Source organism: Bacillus rossius, chromosome 1 (assembly GCF_032445375.1).
Source record: "Bacillus rossius redtenbacheri isolate Brsri chromosome 1, Brsri_v3, whole genome shotgun sequence".
Lineage (NCBI taxonomy): Eukaryota > Metazoa > Arthropoda > Insecta > Phasmatodea > Bacillidae > Bacillus > Bacillus rossius.
Window position 1 is genome coordinate 364,423,317 of NC_086330.1, and position 23,761 is coordinate 364,447,077.

Here is a 23,761-nt window from a genome sequence, read left to right on the forward strand (position 1 = left end):
AGTGGGGAAGGTGTCTCCCTTAGGCACACGGTGGTGGACAGGTACGGCCTCTATGTCTAGGAGGGTACGACGACTGTCGTCAATGTGCTTTCATTGCCTACTTAGTATCGTTAGGAAATAAATATCTTTCATTAACGAAAATTTTACTAAATTACTTTCTAAACTTTAAAATCACTTTGCAATGTATTAGTTTATGCTGCAAAATTATATTCATAGAAATATTAAAGACTTGACAGCTGGAGGCTATGTACCTTAAGGAACATAACTTAAAATGTTTATGAAGTTTGGTGTGTTATTTTTTTCTCACAATGACAAATTTATTTTGCCGCTGCGTACGGCTGTGTTAGCAGGCCAACATCCCAGCAGCTAAGAGCTCCCAATTACGTCATGTACGCCTATGATTGCGCTGGGAGAGGGAGTGGGTTTACCTAATGTAGTTAACTCACCTTGCGGCTATTCTATGCCTTGCGGGATGTATATAACCCGCTGAGTTTAAAGGTTATGTTAATAGTGCTACAAATAATATAAAACTGTGGTTATTTTTTCGTGTTGATAGTTTGTTTAAGTGAGGCAAGCGTTTTAAAGTCATCATCATGAATCCAGCATTTGCAGTTCTTTTTGTTTTTGTGGGATGTTGTAGTAATGTGGTTTTTTTAGAACTGCTAGTAAGGTAAGTGTGTGTGGTATATACTTGTTGCAAAATGTTACTAAATACGTAAATGAAAACGTTTAGCGTGCATGTTCTAAGATTTTAAACCGGTGACGCGTTTCGATTAATAATTTTCCTCCTCCCTAAAGTGAGAAAAAATTGAAAATAAATTGAGTTCTACTTGTCCCGAAAACGCAGATAATATTTTTAATGTCACTAAACACTCAAACTTACCAAATCAACCTTTAAAACCGATTTATAGTTTTTTTTTAATGTAGTTAACCTAACCTAACCTAACCTAACCTAACCTAACCTAACCTAACCTAACCTAACCTAACCTAACAAATGTTCATAATGGTAAACTACTTGAAACATTTTAATGCCCTTTTACAGAATCATCCATTATAATGAATTCATAAATATTATTTTTGGGATTCTATTTAGCTTTTCAATGAGCACATTCTCCTTAAAATAACCCAGTTTTGATTCTCGGCTGCATTGCACCCAAGTTTTACATAAGTGGATAACTTGGATTTTGCTGTAAGCCAGTGGATTTTCTTTGAGACTCTTCCATTGCTTCCACCCTTTAATTCTGTCATTGCTTAGTTATAATTTTATAGGTACCTAACAGTAAAAGTAACTACATTGCAACTACTAGATACTGGTTCTTTGATATTGCTAATTCTGCTACCACTGTTTCTAGGATTGGACACAAGATTTTAATTTTATATAGACCAAGATATATTGTGGTCTTTGCCACACAAGTCATATGTTGGCTTGGCTTACGATTTTCCACCAGTACTGTCAAAGTCAACTGTTGTAATTCTTATCATGTGTGTTTGTTTTAAATTTTGCTGCAACAGTTTAATGTTTCTGTTAAAATTATAGAATGTTTAGTAGTAATTTGGGTGAGAATATATGTAAGTGCATTAATGATAAAATATCAAACACAGCATTTAAACTCAGACTTTCAAAGCGACAATGTTAAATAACCCCAACAACTCACCACCTGTTGTACATCGTGAAACTTTGTTTGCCATTCCAATGTTATATTCAAGAAATTTATGCTTTCAGATTGTGTGTGCATCCTTTACCCTTCATTAATCTATGTTTAATTGTAATTCTGTCAGCATGTGTTATTTCATTTAAATACTAAAATATGTATGCTAATGAATATAAATGACAAACTTCCCATATGTACAGAAATAACTAATTTACAAGCTACATACATTCTAGGCCACCTGTAGAAGGGCAGGGCAAAGCATCAGAAATTTCATCATAGTTCAGAAACCAGCATGGATCAGCCGGGAGGCACATTCGCTCTTTGTGCCAAGGGCTTTATGCCTTTTCAATTTTTAATCTTGTGAAGGTTTATTTTGTCACTGCAGGGGTTGGTTGTACTAATTTTACATATGAAGCCCTAGTTAATAAATTTGGCAAGAAAAGCTACCTTTTTGCTCATATTTGGCATTTTCGTTCTTGCTATTTCTCTGTGTTGAATTGTGAGTTAGGTTATTGGTGTTCAACGGGTGTTTTAGAAACATTGCAAACCAGAAAGTGAAATAGAACAAGATGTTTTACTGTGCCCGGCAGTTATCTTGGCGTCTCTCAGCGCGGGGGTGCGGGGACAGCGGGACCGGAGAAAGAAGAGGGGGTAAGCAGGCGACATGTAGCCGAGAGCCGTGTAGTGGCTGTTAGGAAAATATCACCCTTCAATGTATACCCGAAAATGGAAGGCGAAGGTGGCAGCTCGCAGAGGTGCGGTAAAGTGATACATAGCGGAGAGCGGGAAATAATAAAAACCGTTTATTCTATGGTATAAGTTGCTATTACTCCAAAAAAGCGCAAAAGTAGCTTCAATGGAAATTTTAACATTGTAAGTTATATGTTCTGCATTGTTTGTACACTATGAATGCTGACAATCGAATAGTAATAATAGTAGTTAATTATAACTTAATTTGGTTTTTCGTCACCTAATACAATCAATTATCATGGAAAGAGAACTTCACGCTTACATTAAACAAATCATATAATATATATGAGGTTTTGAAGGTTATAATATGCATTCTAAAGTGGAAGTACAATGCAAATTGTATTTACATTTAAAAAATAATCGTTTAAAGGTGCATTAAAATATAAAGCCACACATACACAAGCATTTTTTAAATGCCATTAACGTTGGTAGTCAGGTGTTTCCAAAACGACTGACATGAAGTTAAAGAAGCAAATATAACATAACAAGCTCCATGTTTACTTAAATGTAAATCCAGCGCTAAATGGCACATTTTAGGTACGGAAACTGGAGAACGATAAGGGCTAGACTGGCTCCTGTGTCATCAACTGTGAGATAGCTTTCTCGCGGAGAGCTACAATTGTGTAATGTTTTGGTCGTTTGCTTTTTCTTGTAAGACTTTTTTTAAAAATAACTTTGAGAACACAATGAATTGAGAAGCATAGTTTTCCAAAATAAATTGTGTCTGGTTTTCGCTAGTTACTGAGTTTACAACATTTCAATTAATTTTGGTTAGCATAATAATTAGCAGACACCATAAGTATATTTGATGGACAAAGTAAAATTGTTGCAGGTTTAGATAATAGTTTGATACTTTTCCTGACAGATGAGTACAAATATTCGAGCATAAACACTGCAATTTACACAATGTTACACTTACGTAGTACAAGTACAATTCATAGGATTTCTCACTTTTGGTTTGGTAACCCAGCGCTCGTAGCCAAAAGGTCTTACCGCCCTGGGGCTCCCACGGACGTGGATACAGACTTACGTAGTGTAGGAAGTCACGCGCCGAATGTTTTATGTGCTGCTAGTACAAACCTGGCCGCTGACCTTGACAATAGGGTATCGCTTTCTCTTTCCCCCCCCCCCCCCCCCCCCCCCAGACAGGACTAGGGAGCTCAGACGCCAAGTTATCTGCCGGCCAGAGTATTCGCTGGGTGAAAATGTTTTTCCAGCTACTAGTTATTTTCCACGGGGCCCTTTTGGCTAACGGGCCCTTGACACTTGCCCCTTTCTCTCAGCGGCCCTGATGGAAAGAACAATTCGACAAGATTCCCGCCTGGGTAGTTAATGTTTAAACCTTTATTCCAGAGTGATGTTAAATTGACTTGGTTTCAGGGATGACCCGGGAGCTGGTAACATCATTACAGTTTCTCAGTTCCTCTTCATTTCCTTGATAGGATTTATATTCACAACAAAATTCGGAACTGTCAAACCTAGGATTGGATTATGGTAAGTCCATTTTGATTTTAGTTTCATGTTCCCCTCATCAGTGCTTCGTAGTCAGTTTTTATATGCTACGTCAGTCTGAAACCCCATTGAGAATACTGAGACAAGCAGTTTTTCTAGTCAATCATGTGGTTACATTGATTACATGAATTGGCAATGACTAAGACATTCAAGCCCATGTCATTTCTGAATGTATGTTTGATTGCTTGAATCTAGATCATTGCTGCAAAAATTTCTAAACATAAGATAGCCGCCTGGATTTTATTTTTGGGTTATGTTCTTTGATCGTACTTATCCCACCTCTGTCTGTTACAAATTCCATTTGCGACTTTTGTGTCAAGAAATTTAAAACGAAATAGTTTTGCAGAGTTTTTGAAACACGAAATGTGTCTGCTATTTCGTATAATTTATTAACATACTACTGTGTGGTATTTTCTTAAAATTGCTTGCTGCAACATTGCTATACAAATTAAAAATTTTGTAGATACCACATTTTTATACATAAAGTGTATAGTGAAAACTATTATATCAGGTATTTCAAAATATTTATTTTTAAAATAAAAATAAAAGTATAAATTAGAGGATATTTTTAACCAGGCAAATAATTTTCTTTTTTTCTTTTTTTTTTTTATTAATGGTTTTGTACTGAAGCTAATCTGGCACTGCAAAGAGGTGACAGTGTTAGTGGAGATCAGATTTCTTAGTGTTGGATTTTTATGTATTACTTTGTGACTTAATTTTATAATCAGTAAAATCCAGCCTCATCAAGGCTCAAGTAATTCTATTGTGAAATTTTTTTTCTAAAATTAGTCCTGTTCAGCGGCAGTTATTTTGTTATGTCTATAAACTTTATCAAAAATAATTAATGGTATTCCTTTATTTACCCTCACGTGAGAAATAATAAGATCTCGTTCAATCTGTATTGGCATCTGTAAATCTATTAGGGGATTCTCTTTGACATGTTGAGCTTAATTTTTATTTTACTTGTAAAGTGGTTTACCTTAAGACCAAGTATAAAATATTTAATCATACTAATTGACACTGAATAATTTGTTTCATGTTAAATTACACAGAGTTTATGTTCTGACATAAATTATTCACTTTAGTAGTTACTGTACAAGTGTTCTATTGCAAAGATATAAAGATAATTTGGTCACAGTTATTTTTAATTGGTTTTTGAAACTGCAGTGTGCTTATAGCCTTATCTTTCCAATGTCTGAAATCATTTTGCCACAATCAGCTAAACATTATCTTCTTTTTCCATATCAGAATTATCTTAATCTTTCACTGATAATCATGTTTGATTGAACCTCTTTAGTGATGTAACACTAGCCAAGCCTCCCCAAACCCTCCAGTTATACCAACTTTCATTATTTGATGCACCTTCTGTTAAAACTATTTTCAGGCTCCCACCTATCTGGGCACACATGCATTATGCAGAGCTTCAGAAAAAACCACGCTATTTGAAAACTACTCAAGATATCTGAATGGTGTCTAATTACAAAAAAAAGTACTAAGAATATGATGAGGTTTGATTGGTAGTTCTGTTTCCAAATTTTGTTTTCACACTGTATTTATACGAGTGTGCAAAAGCTAAAAATGTGTCTTTTCAAAATAATATGTAGGTATGAAAATCCTGATGATTCTTTAAAGCACTCAAGGGACTTGCAATACACCTCTATCTTTATTTCTATGCCATATAATGTTGTCACCTCTTATTGCCCTATGCATGACATAGGTACCGTAAACACTGTGCACTAGTTCAGAGTTTTGTGCTTGGAAACGTTATCGCGCTAGAAGCGCCAGCAAGCATTGCACTTACCATTCTGCCTCACCAACACAATTACACCCCTGACTAGGCAGGCCCCTTAGTGGATAAATACCTTCTCGAGTTTATATTCGTCGTTGCTAACAAATCCTTTTACCTCACACTCTTTCCTTACGTTTACCTAACTCAAAGCTGGTTTCGAATATGTTCTGTATTCACAGACATTAATAATACCATTTTTAATGATTTTCGTTTGGTCCTTTGGTCAGTCATTTTTTTTTTAAATTAATATTTATACCTACCAAAATTGATTGCATTGACTGCACTGAAAAAATTTGAAGTGACATTTTAGCTACCGACCATTCATAAACTGTTGTTTTCTCTAGCCGGTAATACTATACTTAGATATTTAAAACAACCATACTTATTTAACAGTAGTTTTTTAGTCTGTTGTGAAAAGTCGTTGATCAGTAATTACTTCCGCCCTAACCCCACAATTAAAGGCTTATATGGTCTGTGTGCTGTAAGGAGTTGGCAACACTGCCAGAGAACGCCATGATGGTGGACTTTACTTGGGACTGTGTGATTTGTAAAGTGTCCTAGATGATATCAACTCAGGGAGTTGTATAACAGAACATAGACATAGCTACAGTGAAATAAATCCTGTTGTATTCACCTCCTCACCTGTCCCTTTTCCTCTGCATAATCAAACTTTGTCCACACCCCTGCTGGCTGGAGACCCCAAGTTCGTAATGAAATATAATCTTTGTAATTATGTTTTTTTTTTACAGGGATTACAGCTTACTGGTGTTGATGTTCTTCGTTGCAAATCTGTGCAACAACTATGCCTTCAACTTCAACATTCCAATGCCACTGCACATGATATTCAGAGCTGTGAGTAGCTCGCGGTTTGTATCGGCTTGGGACGACCAGCCATTTCTTGCGGACGTGAAAGTTTTGGGAATCTGAAATTCTTGGTTGGTATCTCACGGGGGTTTGTTTCGGTTTGTCAGGACGGATCGTTTGCGTAGGGCGCCACCACTTGGATCTTAGTCAGTGGACCCAGCTACTCTAATCTCAGGGCCGTGACGTCGCCTATGTACAGCGGTGTGACATGAAAAACGTCCATTCTGAGTGGTGGACACGCCATATTAAGTTAAGATAGACAACTAAGTAGGCTCTTGGAGACAGCCCACGATGTCTCTCCACGCGGTCGTCCATATTCCCATCCTTGCTTTATTTACATTACTCACTCTTACAAACTCCCCGCATGAGACACTTTAGCACTGGGGAGGGGGGAGGTGCGTAGCCCCTGGTCGACGTCAGGGTAAACTAGCCACACTAGGGTGGTATCTCTCTCAGAGCTCAAAACTTTGAAACACCAACCAAGAATTGACGTTCATTCATATTGCCTGCATCTAGGAATTTGCAGCATTGATCCGAGATTGTACAGAATTTTCCTGATGTATAAGTTTTAGAGTAAGTGGGAGATGGCAGATTTGTCAGCTACAGACAGTTTAAATTTTCAAAACTACAATAAATGTCTATTCAGTTTTTTTTTTTTAATTTTTTTGAGGGAAATAGTTAAAGTATGGCACTAAATTGTGGCTTATCTTTGTTATGCTTGACTGATAAAATGTTAATGCAGATTTGATGTAATTTTTTTACTTTTGGGTTATTCTAGTTAAATGTCAGGCTGTAGAAGCCTTAAACCTGCTACAATAAATAAATTTGGACAAATAAATTGAACAGAAAAAACTGGTTTTTATTTCATTTCCCCAAATTTTAATCTTGATCAACCTTTGTTTTATACAACCCAACCCCTCTTATTTTTTTTTTCTTTTCTAGAGTTACAAGGAAAAGTGGTTTCAGGAAGCAGGAAAAATCAGTCTGCGGGAAATACATACTGTGTAATCAGTACACAACAGGGTTTTAAAGTTCAGGAATGTTTTTATAGGCTTTGAGAGATGAAAGATTCTACTGCAGGTATCAGCTCTAGAGACTAATCTTTTTTTTTCGGACAGCCTGCAAATGCTGAGTCATGTGCTGACGAGATAGTCTGGAGACTTTCAAGGACTGAAATGTGCATTGTCATGATGTGTGCGCCTCCAGCCTAGAAGGCTGTTTGTTACGTCACGTCTTCTCTGGCACATGATGCAAGTCTCTTTGAACAACTCATCACAGATGATTGGTGTTAAAAGACTTGTAAATTTAGATTTTGGCAGGTTTGGCAAAACTCGTGTATTGTCACAATGAATACTTCATTGATAATTTGCAATGGTGCCTATTTCAATAGTGAAAAAAAAAAAAAAAAAAAAAAAAATTTTGCAGTGTTAAGTACATGTGAATTTAGCAATTAAAATGGCTGTCATAATGGCAGTTACTGCTCCAATCCCAAAGATTTATGAATGTTAGCATATTTTTAATAACTAAAATGTTCATTATGGTTTTTCCTTCCATATAAATGCCATTTGTATGCCTGAAATGAATTGCATTTTCAATTAAACCCAGACTTTGTAAACACACATCTTCAACTAATGTTTGCAGGTTCTAACTATGAGTATTTATTGTGTGTATGTTCCCATTTAAGAAAATCAATCTCCATCATGAATTTTTCCGAGCAGATTTTCTTAGCATGGCATGTTGCTAGAAATTTTTACTTAAAATTTAAGTGGTGTGATCTTTTTCCCTTTTTTATATTTTTTTTCCAGGGTTCACTTATCACAAACATGATAATGGGAATACTCATTCTAAAGAAGACCTACACATTCTCAAAGTACCTGTCTGTGATCATGATTACAACTGGAATTGTCATGTGCACAATCGTGTCTGGAAAAGAAGTTGTGAGTATCTACTTATTCGTGTGCTTCTCAGTTGACTGGCCATGTAGACATTTAGTGACTTCACTTGGCTGTGGCTTTATTCTAAAACAAGTTATATTAAAACTCATTTCCTGCTGTCTGAAGGAATTCTTTAATCTAATAGAAGTTACAGAAATACAACCTTGGTAAATTTGACTTGATTTTTTAACTTAAGTAACTATTACAACTACATAATTTGTAATTTAATTTCATTACCTATACATTCAATGTTGTTGTTGCTGGGACTTAGTAATATCTCCTGTTCCATATTAGACCATTGTGTTTGATTACGTATGGCTCAAGATTTCTCACGATACACACAGTGCATGTATGAATTTTAATAAAACTCTTGTCTTACAAATCAGTAATGCCTGGCTCTTATAAAATTGTCATTTTAACATGAGATAGTTATAGGCCATCTTTTATAGTTTTAGATTTTTAAATATAACTCTTTGGGTTCTTAATTTAGGTATGTTTTTGGTAATGTTAAGGAGTAAAAGGAATTTGGAAGAAAGCATTTTTGAAACTTTTGAAAAAATGGGATTGTGAGTGTGTATTTTTGAAAGAAGAATGTAAAATAACATTGAAGAAATTAAAATTGTTGCAAGTGTGTACATTCTGAAACCAAACCCAACGTCTTAGTAGACGTGTAAAAGACTGTAGCTTCCCATTTCTTAAAACAATCAATTCGAGATAAAAAGGTACAGTTTAGGAGTATGCAGTTGTGCAACAAACCCCTTAATCTTGACATTGAAGTTGTTTTGATTTTAAGGTGTAACTTCTTCTTGCAGAAAGACACACGACCGGGCCAAGAACATGTGAAAAATAACGAATATGAAGTGTTCTTTTGGTGGGTAGTAGGTAAGTTGATTATCACCTCAGAATAGGTTTGTGTGCCAGAGTAATGTTCTGTACAGTGCAAGAAAGTAAAGAGACTCAAACAAAATCAGTAAATTTTATTGAGTTTTGAACTCACCTGACTTGCAATTAGTCAACATTTACTTACAATTGTGTTTTTTGTATGTTGTAGAAAAATGAATACAAATTTTAAAAACATTCATTCTACTAATATTCATATTAAATATGAAAAAAGAGCATTTAGTGCCCTGCATTGTATGCTTGAGTTCGGGTCAATCATGATAATACTACGTGGCTTGAGAAATAACTTTTCATGTATCATTAAATAATTTGTAATTATTTGAGTCAAGTGGTTTTTTTTTGTGTGAGCTTTCATATTGCCTTGGTAATGGCTTAGCAGACAGAACTATAAAACCTATATTTTTTAATGTTGCGTTGAAGTTGGTGTGTTATTACCTATTGTTGGTTTTTAGGAAATATTATCAAACAATTGTTTTCCAGGTATTATTCTTTTGACGGTTGCATTATTCGTGTCTGCCCGAATGGGGATCTACCAGGAAGTTCTGTATGGAAGATACGGAAAGCACCCGAGCGAGGCATTGTTCTATACTGTAAGTAGCTAAGTTTAGTTTAAAGCAAGAAACTGAAGATGCTAAAAGTTGATCAGCAGTGCATTAAAATAGCCTTGTGTAAATTTCTCTATGTGAAATAAACACAAAGCAAGCATGGACCATCTTTTGGCATTTTGACTTGCGCTCCCACCTTCTGCATCTGAAATAAATAAAGTGTTCCGAAAAACTTCTAATTCTGCAGATGTTGTGTGTAGAAGACTACAAATTGTCTTTACATCTCACACATCATGTTTTCACTTTCTAAACTATTACACACTGAAAGAAAATGAAGCTTTAAATCAATTTTTTTAATTTTCACATATATTTTTAAAAAACATAGATTATGTGAAGTTTATAAATCCTGCCATAAATCTTTTAGCAAAAAAATTATAAATTAATTCTTTAGACAAGTATTAAAATACAGGATGCTTGGTAGTTAGGTGTTGACATATTCTTATTCAGTGTAAGCGAGGCCGCTGACACTTCTGCGAGTTTTTGTTGCAAGACACCATCTGTATTACCTAATGAAATAATGACTTTGTACTTGGAGGCGGAGCCAGAGAGATCAAAAGAATCTCCGAAAATATAATCATACAGTCGGATGGAACTGCAGCTATTCCAGTTAATGAAAGTCCAGGTTAAATATGGTACAGAAAATATCCTGTGAACATTTTGAAATTATATTTACAGCTGATGAACATGTAAACATGTATAACAAACTCGTGTACGCAGTAAAGTAGTAAAGTGTGCTCCTTGGAAAAGTTAACTTGTTTGCTTCTGCGTGCAGTCTGGGCACACACACAAATGCACGTACAGTTACGATTGTGCACACCAATTAAAGCAATAACTGTGCGTGTAATCCTCGCATGAAAATCTATTTATTCTCACTTTTATTTTTGTATGATTACTGTTCCAGGCTTCATATTATTTATCCCCTTTCCTCCTGAATTGGTTCGGGCTATTGAAGGATTTAGATTATCCACAAATTTATAGTTTGTATTTTTGTGTTTATCCCATAATTGTTGCACGTGGATAATAATTGCACTGTTATTTTAAGGGTCAAAATTTGGAAGAAAAAAAATCTGGCATAAAAGTTGCATAATGTTTATGGTCCCGCTGTTAGGTTCCAAGTGCTCTGTGTAGGACGTAGGTAATAAACATGACCTTGCCGAAGATCACAGGACAACGTACCGTGCTACAGTTATCGGTTTTCAAGTTACTGTCGGGCAGTTTGGTAGTTATAATGCAAAACTACACTAATTAAAATTGTAGTAAAACACATTTAAGATGTACCTGTACAATATGATTTCCCGTTCAATACGGTCAGATGTTTTGATCCTGCCATTTTCTCAGTAAGATGTACTTTTTTGTTCCCATAAAACAATGTATTTTAAAATTGAAATCCATTATTTCGTTAAGATATTACCACTTACTTATTTAATTAACAGATACGATGTTAAAGATGTTTTCCAACATTTAAACCTTTAATTTTTCATTGTAGCAGTGTAGCACGTATAAAAATGTAGCCATCGCTAGTTGACATTGTGTTTGGTTATGTTGATGCCCGTATAGAGTGTGAGCACTTAGTTAAATATTGATATTGATAGCTCGCCGATTGCATGCAATGTGCGCACTCTATCTAGGGTTGAGTAAACTACATTTGATAGCCCGCACTCTTTCGTCGCTTTAGTGGTTAGTGTGTACTACGACCATACTTCTAAGAACACTTGGTTGGTTATGGCTCACGTTTTTTATTTTTCTATATAAGTTAAATGAAATATGTTTTATGTTATATGACTAATTAATTTAAATTTTTTGGTCTGCTTTTGTATGCTTTGGTTTATAATTAAATGTACTTTCAATGCTACATGTTTTGTTTTTATGAAGGAAAAAGATTTTCACAAAAATGTTTTTCTCGCATAAATCGCATCACTACTTTTCAAACTTGATTTTAGCATCAAATGTGTGACGATTATGCAACAAAACACAGTAACTCACAATTTGTCCTGCCACTCTGCAGAACAGGAATTTTATTTTTTGGAATTTATTTTCCTGGCCTGTTTATATAGCATTTTCAACAAAACTGACCTAGACCAATACCAGCTTGTAGTTTACATGTTTTGTTATAGCGCGATGACTGAGTGGACTTTATACGATAATGATTATAGATGCCATTATAATACAACAATTTAACCGTGAGGTTACACCATGGTACTACTCACCGCCATGATGAAAAATACGAATGACTTCTGGCTGGAAGTCCAGGGCTGCCAACTATTGGCAGAGGATGCTGGATAATGGTTGCCACTACACAGCAGCGCGGGAAATACAACTTGAAGTATTCAGAGACTTCTCAGAAGCAGGGGCGCAACAACGGGGGGGGGCAAGGGTATTTTGCCCCCCCTCTGAAACCTTGAAGTGGGGGCAAACGGGGGCAAAGAAAGTGCTGTGTAATCAATTTTTAGATAATAAAACTGCTTTAATAGCACCATTTTCCACCTTGAAATACAAATTTTCCCGGGGGAGGCCCCCCGGACCCTCCGCTTCAATAGGGGGGATCGATGATTCTTTATAAAAAGGTATATTGCCCCCCCTTTGGAAATTTAGTTGTTGCGCCCCTGCTCAGAAGCACTGATTACGTTGAGGTCTAATCAATGTTACTAACACGAAATTACACACACTAATACACAGTCTGAACATGGTTTTTTTGTTTGTTGGAACTGCAGTTTGCTTTTTCGGAGACTGCGGTCCGGGCAGCTGGTGTTGCGTTGCCGTGTGGCTGGCGGCCCCTCTGAGGCGTTGTCTTGTCCCCAGCACCTGCTGCCCCTGCCGGGGTTCCTGCTGGTGTACAGCAACATTGCAGAGCATGCCGTCTCCATGGCGTCCAGCCCGCTGGTGCAGCTGCCGCTGCTGGGGCTCGCCATTCCGAAGCTCTACCTCTACTTGATAGGGAACGTGCTCACCCAGTATCCTTTTATCCACCTGGTGAGCGATACCTAGAGACCGGAAAAAATTTGCGCTTTCGACTACCTCTAGGATAGACTCCACAACCCCCTACGTACACTCGGGCAAATGCCACCTGCCCATTGGCTACTGACTCGTGACACCTGTCAACTGGGACGCTTGCGATTCGATACTTTTTTTGGTTGAAGGTTTTCCATTAGCTCAAAGTCCTTCAGATGAACTGTAAGCCGATCACAGAAGCAATATAAAGGTACAGTTGTTTAGATTCTAGCATATCGTGAAATGAATACGCGAATTTTTCCGGTCTCTAGCGATACCACCCCGATTACTGTGCGATATTCGTATTCTCTAATAGTTTGATATTCCTATTTTATTCTAACTAAAAAACTGATATTCGCACAGGTCTATTGATAGTACATTTCTTTAACAGATCCGAAAATCAGTTCAAAACCGATTCAATACTTTTTTGTAAGTTATCATACTGCAAGTCTCCAGAAGTTAAATATTTTTAAGTAATAAGTCAGTACCTTACTAGAATTAAGTATTATAAGGATTTTTGGTTAAATGACAATGAGTCGAATTTACAGGGTTCCCGCAGACAGGAAAAACAGGGGAAACTCAGGAAATTGAGAAGTTATCTTCTGAACCTGTAAAACACGTCAAAATTGTGAAATATCAGTCACCAAACTTTATTAGTAATTTTAAACACTAGTGTGTTCCTTTAAAGTGTTGCAAACAGCCTTTATTTTAATCACAAATTAATAGGGCTTAGAAAAAGTAACATCTTGCTTTATTGCTATTTTTTTTTGCTAATTTACACTTCAAATGATTTTTTCTCTCCTGATTTATAGCCTAGCAATAATGCTAGCTTAGCTAATTTTCTAAATAAATGCTTTTTTTTTACAGCTTGATTAATAAATCCTTTATAAAATGCCATATAAGCTATACATTTTTTTTGACAGTTTTCAAAATTGTTTCACACGTGAGAAGAAACAACCTTGTGTTGTAAACTCTATAACCTGACTCACAGAGTACCGTATTATCCCGAATATAAGTCGGCTCGCATATGTCAACCTATTGCTTTTCAATTTAAAATTTGGGAAAAATATTTAATAGATCTAAAAACATTAAAAAAATATTTCCTTGTTTACAAATACAAATACCCTAATGTATTTCTTGCAAACCTGCTGGTCACATGATTACATGTCTTCAAACATAGTTTATACACAAATTATTATTGCAACTCATCAATTTATATGTTACAAATGTGTTATTTATTAAAAGTAATGTGCACCATTATAAAACTTGAGAAAATGTCATATATGCAGTATAATTGACCTGTTTAAAGGTGTGTGTCTATGTGTATATGTATGTGTGTGTGTGTGTATAGAGAGAGGGGGGGGGGGAGAGAGAGAGAGAGAGAGAATTTCTGAAAGACCTGCATGTAAATCGGGTGTGCATTTTTCTTTAAAAATTTAGGGGGAAATTTCCAACTTATAGTCAGAACAATACAGTGTTCACATTTTGCAGTTGGTCTGGGGCACATCTGCATGTGTAATTAAATTATTTTTTTGTGAATGTTTGTCATGTAGGATACATAAGTACTTGTATCTTGGCATTGGGAACAGCTTGCTTGAAAAATTACAGGCTCTGCCGCTTAAATGTGTCACTACCGCTGTTAAATACTGCCTCCTGAACCTCCACTCGGTTAAAAAAATAACCACACGCTCTGCCTGTAAACTGCATCACTTGTGCCACTTTAGTCTGGGGCTTCCTGAACCTCTGTGTACAGTTGTGACAGATGAGAATGAGAGATGCAGGATGAAGGAGAGGATGCAGATGGAGTTTGTCACTGGATTCTTTCTGCTTCTCTTCACTGTGACTCCTCCCAGGCAACCCACCGACTATCACATTCTTAGCTTTCTGAACAGTCCCTTCCTCCCCTTCCCCTTCATAAACATAATACATAAATGTTTTAAAAAGCTTACAGAATTTAAGAAATATTATTTTCAACATTTATAAAGAATTGATTTTATTTTTTACCCTCATGAGTAACATTTTGTTGGTGCCAATGAAGTAGGACTGAGGAGTATGTGCATGATAGCATTCTCCAGTTAGCTCTAGTGACCCAAGTTGGGTGCTGTCCTTGCATGTTTCGGGAATATGTTGTTGTAGAGTTGTTTGTTCTTGAAGCTCTTTGTGCAGCACATGTTTTTTTTTGCGTGACATCATTTTCTCATCTGCACTACCGCCATTTTTTTTCCCACTCAGAAACAGTGATTGACTGGTCCGTGTTTCAAAGTAATGTGTTTAAGAAAACGTTATTCAGGTATTTGCTAAACTTTCAGGCTCAAGTTTATCTGTGGTGTCAGTAATGTGTGATTGAATATGCATTAATGTGTGTGCATGTTTATTAGCTAATGTGTTAGTCATTGTAGAATTTTTTTTTAAATTTACTTTTACAAACATATTTTATCAAAGGCAGTATTATAGTATTAGGTAGATTAGAAAACTTTTTCCTATATAGACTATAATAATAGGTCCTTTTTTTATCTTGCTAGTAATTTTTATTCAGTTTTATTAATTACTAATAACTACACCTTAAATTTAATCCAGAACCCTCTGTCCAATCTCTGTCTGTAAATCAGTCTCATGCCGATCAATCACACCTTAGCCTGCACACTGGAGCTCGGCTCATCAGTAGCTCGCTCCACTGCCAGTCTCTGTTTTGGATGTCTACCTCACCACTCCCCCACGCTGCGCCGCAACACCGTCCCAAACTGTCGCTACTTTCGCCCATATTCGCTACCAAAGAGGCTCTCGAGACACTCTCTCGCGGGTCACCCTCGCTGGTCTCGCTACCAAAGAGACTCTTCCTTAGTAGCCGCCGAACAGCCGCTCCGATGCTGCCACGCTGGTATTGCCGGTGTCACTCGCCGGTAGGACGACACTCTCTCGCCACTCCGCTCTCTTACTCTCTCTTGGAGGCGGGGACCTTCTCTACCCGCAGAGGTCAGCCGTGGAAACACCCAGTCGCGCATTTGACGTCGCAAGGGTCCCTGACCCATTGGTGCAGGCGTCGCCCGTCCCCCGAGGCGACGACCTCAGAACTCTCGAGACATCTCGGCGGCGATGTGTCGGTCGATACCATGCCATGCCCAGGCTCTGGCTGTGAGCGGGGGAGGGCAGGGGAAGGCCGTGAATGGCCAGGTGACGACGAACCCCTCTCGCTGGGGGGTGGGAAGGGGCCGTAGCCTCTCCTGGACTCTGGCGGCCGCCGGCAGCCAGTGTTACAATATGTTTTACCGTTGTACTATAATTTGTAAACTACATAAAATAGGTCACACCTGTGAAGTGTTACTGTAAAGAGAATATGATTTTGTGATAGTCAAAATAGTAATTTCCTTTAACCGTCATTCAGGTACCTGTGCATAAACTCTGTGTATGTTTTGACGACCGAGTGTTCCTCGCTGACCGTCACGCTGGTCGTGACTCTTCGCAAATTCGTCAGCCTCCTCTTCTCCATTGTTTACTTCAAAAACGAGTTCACCACGATTCACTGGGTCGGAACATTCCTGGTGTTTCTCGGGACGATGATCTTCACTGAAGTGATCATCAAGATATCTGAAGTGATCAGTCCACCAGCCAAAGAGAAAGTGAAGTAGAATGAATGTAATTCCAACTCGAGGTAGAACGGGAGTGGTTGTGAAGACACGAGGCAGGCAGGCAGCACTGGACTTTGCGCAGCATCACAGTGTGCTGACTGTTGGGGATTGCTCTGGTGCTTTCACTATATATACGTTCAAAGTTTAGTTAGTCTTAAATTTATCATTGCCAAAGTCGTTATTGAACTTGTAAAAGCTTTTATTTCTTGATTGCAGTTTAAATGTCTGTGATAATCATGTCTTCAATTTTATGCCGTTGGGTTACCATTGTAGTGATAGTATTTTAGAAACATTTATTTTACGTTAATGAATTACAAAATATTTTATCTTACTTTTTTTTTGCAACTTTCCTGTTTTTAATTAAGAATTTTTTAAAACAAACCAATTTTTTATTTGTTGATTATCTTTTTTGCTTTTAAGAACAATTCAGTATTTTTGTAGATCTAGTTATAATTCTGATTTCACTCTAGTAAACTGCTTTTTATGTTTGAATAAAACAAATGATACTTCTTGCTGTGTGAAGTTTTTCAATAGTTTCATTATTATCTGAATGTGAAGAGAAACAGCATACATGGAACTGCTCTTTAAGTAAGATAAAATATTTAAGATTATGATGCTTATTCTTGTGGCTGTTAGTAACAGTGTTCTCCGGAACTTGAATTCTTGAATGGATTCCAAAACCAAACAGCTCTTTAGAACCTGCAAATGTTTGTAAACCCTTTGGAGCTCCTGAAAATTTGCAAATAAATTTTCTAGATTCATTCATAGAAGTTTTTAGAGTAAATTTATTACTGATCATAAAACATGTTGCTTCTGAAATTATATTAAGGACAGAGTAGTTGCACTATTTTTGGTTTGTAAGTATGATGGAATAAGAATATAATTCATGCATTCTAATCAAACCAGTTTCTAATTTTAACTGTCTGGATTGTGTGCATGTTTTTACTGGTGAAATACTGATTTTGCTAATTAATTCTGTTGTAATCTAAACTGATTTTTGTGAATATAACTTAAGATGTTATATTGTAGTTCTGCACAACAAAATTTTCACTTGAAAACAATATGCAAAGTTGTAATATTTTCAATTGAAATACAAGATGCTGTTTGTGTTGTGTAAAATTTGCTATACTTTTGAATATCTGCCTTGTATTGGGTATGTCAGACATTTTCGTTAGCAGCATTGTGCATAATATATATTATTTTCCATTGTAATAGGGTGGACTTGAAACAATGCTTCTATTGCGTTGTAGTATTTTAATGTTTAACCAAGGTTTTATTCATACTTTTGGTCCCCCAAAATTTGTCGGCTTGAACAACTCTCTCTCTGGTGATAAAACTGGGGATTCAATTGGTGAAATATTTGTATCATAGGTTTACGTGTGTGGTTAGTAAATTTTTCTCCAAAATGTGTATTTGCAGTTATTGATTAAAGTCGAAATTAGTGGGAAATCAATCCAAAGCTCAACCAGAATGTTACAAAACTACAGCAAAATATGTAAATATAAATAAATATAGATTAATTTCAAAATTAGGTATTAACTGTTAAGTTCCATTTATTGTCAATTTAATACATTGTATTGTGTTCAATGAAGAAACATTTCAAACAGTAAAAAAATAAATTTTTTTATGCCATAATTGTGGAAAAATTTTAATATTTACGGTTATTGGTTGTTATCACCCAGACATAGAAATTGATAAACTTACTTTATTGTGTACTACTACTTAAAGATATAGTTTTTTTATTTATTCTTTTTATATAATATTTTGGTTTAATTTAGAAAAGCCAAAATTTCACAATGGCAACAAATTTAATAGGTATTAATTTTGATATTATTTACAATAATATATTCCCTATTTAAAATATTATTATTAATAAAATTATTTTACTTTGTAGTTGAAATACCTACTGTTTGTATTGAATTCATAATTCAATTTTTGTTCAGTATTTTATATATATATTTTTTTTCAGACTAAAAATTTTTTTTAAACCTAATCTCAAACAATGAAGGCAGGATAATGTTGAGTGGAAAATTATGCAGTAACTGCATTCTTTGATAACACTATGGAAAAATATTTTTCATTAACTTTTAGTTTAATGCCAAGCATTAACATTAATTTACTCAAAAGTAGTGATGGGTGAAGATGATAAGAACCGATACCATTCCAATTACAGATTCATTTCTTTAGCATATCTGATAACCATTTCAATACATTCTGTAAATATTCATTATGCAAGTCTCCATAAATTCGATATTTGTAAGTGTTAAGTAAGTACATTATTAATAAGTTGTTTGGTAGAAGACAAAAAAAGTATTTTACTGCAAAAAAAAAATAGTAGTGTTTGGAAAATATTACATTGAAAAACCAGAAATCTGGAAGTATTGACTGATAAAGATACTAAAATTATTGCATTGGTACATCATGACTCAAAGTTCAATTTTCATTTAGACATCACACTTATGTAGTCAGGAGAAAAAAAACATTGTCAATGGAGTACTTTTATTTTTACATGTTTATTATGTTGAATACATATTTAAAAACTGTTTCTTACCTATCAATTTAACTAGGGTTTAATTCACTGTAATCACAATCGCTCATCTGATGTGACATGTTATATGCGACGTTAAATTGAATAAATTTCTAATTGGTCTTTTCTGGACACAATAATGTCTCCACATCAAAAAATCATGAATGCTAATTTGTCAACACAGCAATTATTATTTTTCCTTTGGCTGATAATTGGTGTGAAATCTTTGAATTTCAGCTGACGCAAAATAGTTTTTCCGAAGAACTGTTGGTTTAGGATTAATTTTTATCACATTTACAACAACACAATTTTTTTGCTGTCACGACTTTAGCATAATGCCTGTTGAGTATTGTTAAACTGTTATCAGTGCTGCAACAGCTTGTATTTAATGTGCGTGTGGAGTGTTGTAAAATCTTTTTAATATTTTTTTGAAGTAACCAACTTTTGTTGCCTGACAACAAAGTGTTTCAGTCGTAACTTGATTTAGTTAGAGCTGAATTTTATCCTAAACGAGATATGTATCAAATTATATTCAGTAACAAAAGAATATAATAAATTTTTTGTATTGTTCTTCAAGTATTTGTGTGGTATGAAACTATTTGTAATTTGTTTGTTGTTGTTATTATTTTTATGTGAAAGATTTTGTTCAGTGTCTCTGAATTTTTGTCAGACTGGTTAGAATTAGTAAATTTGGTCGCAGTATGAAATTTTTAATTTTTGTCCCCTCATCTTCATTTACTTTTCAGTGTATAATGTATTCGCTACAGACTATCTCTATCATTTTTATTCTTATGTGTCTAATTTCTGACACGTTATGACTTATGAGGCTAGCTTAGCAAAACATGACCACACATCTGTTGTAAATGAATTACACAATTGGTGATTACGAGGGTGTCTGAAAGTACTACCACCGATGTGTAAGTAGGTACAAAGCCTGTGCGAAAACTAGTTTTTTGAAGCGAAGCCAATTTCAAATAAAATTGCAAACATTTTTCTCAAAACATACAAAAAAAACTAAATATTTTCACGAGTGAATTTTAGGCTTCTAATGTTTAAATGCTTTGTAGCTAAAGCAAAGCTTCACATCAGATGTGAAGCTTTGCATCACAATCAAAACTTCAAATAAAACAAATAGCAAATTTCTTGGCAACATCAAATTTAATATTAAAAAGAGCTTCCATTGATCACTTAGTCGAAGCTTTGCACAAGTGTAGTATGTACGTTGTCGTACATTCTTGCATTACTGTTTTACTTGTTTTGTGACTTTTTTTAACATTAATTTTTAATTTATTTAAACAGGTCTTAAGTATTTATATCAAAATAAGTATGAGTTTTTGTTTTTGCAACAGTGATTACAAGCTTGCATTAGCAACAAGGTGAAATCAATTTTTTTTTTCTTTTTAATTGTAATTTAGATGTGCTTCAACACAGCCAATGCCACGTTTCTGGTTACACTCAGGCTAAATGCAGGTTCTGTAGTGAACTGAAACTGAATAGGATAGTATCATGATACGAAGATCTTTGAAATCGCAAAGCTTTGCACACCTTTGGTACTATTTTTTTTTATTTATTCATTTAGAAATTAAATGGTTTTGTGAAAGAAATTCTTTTCATGATTTTATTTATTTTTTAAATATTTAGAAAAACCATTTGATGTTCCTTAAAAGGGTTCTGGCCAGTGATTGGGGAGCTTTAAGCCAGTACTTGTAAAAACAATGAGTGTGCACATGTATTTGAAATTGCTCATCTATTTGTTTCTGGGAGAGATTCAAAATTTTGGTTCAGACAACACCATGCTGCGTGAAATTATTATTTTTTCCTTCCTGCTATCTGTGAAGAAGTTTTAATAAGTTTACCAGAACTTCTATTGTACGCAGTGTATGGTAACTATGAGACAGTCTCGTATTTTTAATGTCGTTGAAAGAGAACTTGGCTCAATTTAATCATTTGTAAGTTGCAATTTATAAAAGTTATTAATTGCTGATAATTTTTTTATGCAGTATGTTCATATTTTGGAAAGTATGGGGAAAAGACAGGGAAGTTTTAATTGGTTAGGGATTCTATAGAAATAATCTAGTTATTATAATGTGATGGAAATGTTTTGCTCCAGTCTGCCATCACCCAAACTGTGAAAGCATTTTTTTCCCTTTCAGATAGTGTTTTATTCAGTGCATGGTATAGTCATACATGCTATAAAATGGCATGTGCGAGGTTCTGTTTGAAATACAGAAGATGGAGATAGAACTAGGCCGGATTTGGAGATGGTGAAAGTTGGATTTTCTCTATTTCAACACAGACAAATTGTTTAAAAAGGTTTTCGGGGAAAAGTTAAGGAAATCTTATCACAGAGTTGTGTGGATACCCTGGTATAAGTATTAACTTGCTGTACGTTTGTTTGTATGGCTGTTACACTTAAATTTGCAGAAGAAAATAACTCGTTAAAGAAATATGGAGGAATGAAATACATAGCAGTATGTAATCCGGGGCTTGAGGCAGGAATATTTCTTGTACTCTTGTTTGAAGAGCACAGTCTTGAAGGCATATATGCTTTAGCTTTGTTTTTTAACAGAGTGCTAAACAATTTGTATGAGTTTAGAAGCATACCGAGCTCTTAGCTCGTAACCCAAGTGTCTGTAAATATTTAATTTACTTTTTGTCTGTGGCTAAGAAGTAGAAGTTAAACCTACTTATTCGCATGTTCTTGTAATACTGAGTCATTATTTTACATTGCCAGGCACCATGTCTCGTCACGAAGGCGATCAAGGTTCAAATGCAGTCGTACCCGAACCGAGATTTTCTGTTTGTGAGCTTTGGTGTGTGTCATTGGGGCACTCGACGTCTGTCCTGCCCCTCTTCCAATCCTGTTCTGCCCCCAAGTGTCCCATTTGGAGAGCCAGGAGTGTTTCGCGAATTCGTTGGGCAGCAAAACAGACTTGAAGCATGTATGCATCTGCATCACATTGCTGATTGGACCACAGTTGTTCTTGACACACTTGACAACCCTTGGCGGTTATAAACAAGGAGGAGGGGTTACCCAGTTACATTTTACCCACCAAAGAATGTGTCCTTGTTATTGACCAATAAGTACTCTTAAAATTTCTTGATTATCTATAGGTAAGTCGAGTGAAATGGAGTGAAATGAATCTGCGAAATAAGCGTGGCTCTAAAATTTGTGGTGTTCAGGAATTTAGGTTGTCGGCCTTGCCCACCTTGAAAGCATCTTGCATTCTGGAGAACTTACACTGCACTTCTATAACAATATTTTACTTTTTTTTTAAATTTAATAATGTGCAGAATTACTGTGCCAAAGTTTTTATATAATCCTGTGCTCTGATCAGGGTGTGTAATATTATCACTGCACTGACGTTTGGGTTGGTTCTCAGAGCCACTATGTCGGAATTGCAAAAAAATGTCAAAATTTATCCATGCTCGTGTTCCAGTTTGGTTTTAAAATACTAAATTTTAGATAGCAAAAATATTCATCAAACATTTAAAATAAAATTTATCTACTTAGAGTAGGCCTATATTAAACTAATCAGATTTACTGGAAGATATTTCATATAAAAAAATGCATGGAAAAAATTTAACAGTAAAATGCAATGCAAATAAAACTTGAATAGGTTTAGTTTTTATGGTTTTGAATAATAAATTTGTGGTACTAATGTATGGTGAGCTTCATGAAAGAACTCTGATTTTGATACATGGGAAAGGTATCTCATCATAAAACAATTTTTACTTGGTTTTAGTGAACTTTTTTTCACAGGCCCAGTTGGTTAGTCGTAAACCTCGTTGTAAATATGTTTCATTCACAAGTACTACCTAAAATGGTTTTCTAACAATATACTTGTTTTTTTAAACTTGTTTTATTTAACACTTAGAACTAAAATCTCTCAAAGCATAACAGATATATTAGATGAGTTTTAATCACTCAATTGTATTGCCTGAACACAGCTTCAAGTAATTTTTAACATAGTTATTACTTACCCCTTAATTTATAAAGTTTAACCGTTGGAGAGGTAAATAAATATTCTTTGGCATAAATTATTTTTTGTGTGTCTATATACCTTACCATTTTTGTTTCGAATCTACATTACTGTAGGTATGCTTAAACTTGTGAGATTTTATTCAACAACTATACTTATATTTGTACCATATTGCTGTTTATGTCACCATTTGTGGGAAGACAGTATACAATATCTAAATGGTGCATTTGTTAGTTATTCCTATAATGTTGTTAGTATGTACATAAATTATAATCTGGACTTGCTCTGGTTACAGATTAAAGAATAAAAATAGTCAGTTATGATAAGTACTAAAAATGTTCACGTAACAAGTATGGAATTGCAATTCAATACAATTATTGTTCTGGCCAGTGCACAATGCGGTTTATGATTTCTACACATTAGTCCATCACACAAAGCCGATATTGGAAACATGTCATCAGTGTGTGTCTTCATAAATAACTTCATCTTTTAAGCACGCTTTCTTCTTCGATGATGTCCATGTATGTTCATCAGTACTCAACATAGCGAGATTTCTCCGGTGGTATAAGGCTGAAAAGAAACAAAAGTTAGGCATAAATAATTTAGAATAGTTTCGGGAGCTGGGTAAAAA

The 23,761-nt window shown here is 35.2% G+C and overlaps 2 protein-coding genes across 4 annotated transcripts in view; one reads left to right on the top strand and one right to left on the bottom strand.

The window, feature by feature from the left end:
- Positions 1 to 304: 304 nt before the first annotated feature.
- On the top strand, positions 305 to 18,255 carry LOC134528352 (UDP-xylose and UDP-N-acetylglucosamine transporter). The gene is made up of 8 exons (XM_063361912.1): positions 305 to 670; positions 3,783 to 3,896; positions 6,453 to 6,555; positions 8,373 to 8,504; positions 9,314 to 9,383; positions 9,882 to 9,991; positions 12,806 to 12,957; positions 16,377 to 18,255. The coding sequence occupies exons 1-8, from the start codon at positions 594 to 596 to the stop codon at positions 16,618 to 16,620; spliced, it is 1,002 nt and encodes a 333-aa protein (XP_063217982.1). The 5' UTR covers positions 305 to 593; the 3' UTR covers positions 16,621 to 18,255.
- Positions 18,256 to 22,791: 4,536 nt separating this feature from the next.
- LOC134528351 (adhesive plaque matrix protein-like) overlaps positions 22,792 to 23,761 on the bottom strand; it is a 39,114-nt gene continuing 38,144 nt past the window's right edge. For all 3 annotated transcript variants that reach the window (XR_010074389.1, XR_010074388.1, XM_063361911.1), the window contains one exon: positions 22,792 to 23,700. Coding sequence is in view for 1 of the 3 variants with exons in the window: in XM_063361911.1 (XP_063217981.1) it covers positions 23,661 to 23,700 (40 nt within the window). In the remaining 2 variants the exon portion in view is untranslated. The remainder of the gene's footprint in view (positions 23,701 to 23,761) is intronic.

Bases quoted from the DNA above. Each gene is read 5' to 3' on its own strand.
- LOC134528352 (XM_063361912.1), top strand. From the start codon at position 594: ATGAATCCAGCATTTGCAGTTCTTTTTGTTTTTGTGGGATGTTGTAGT. The intron at 671-3,782 runs GTAAGTGTGTGT...ACTTGGTTTCAG, and splicing joins TTTTTAGAACTGCTAGTAAG to GGATGACCCGGGAGCTGGTA. The intron at 3,897-6,452 runs GTAAGTCCATTT...TTTTTTTTACAG, and splicing joins AAACCTAGGATTGGATTATG to GGATTACAGCTTACTGGTGT.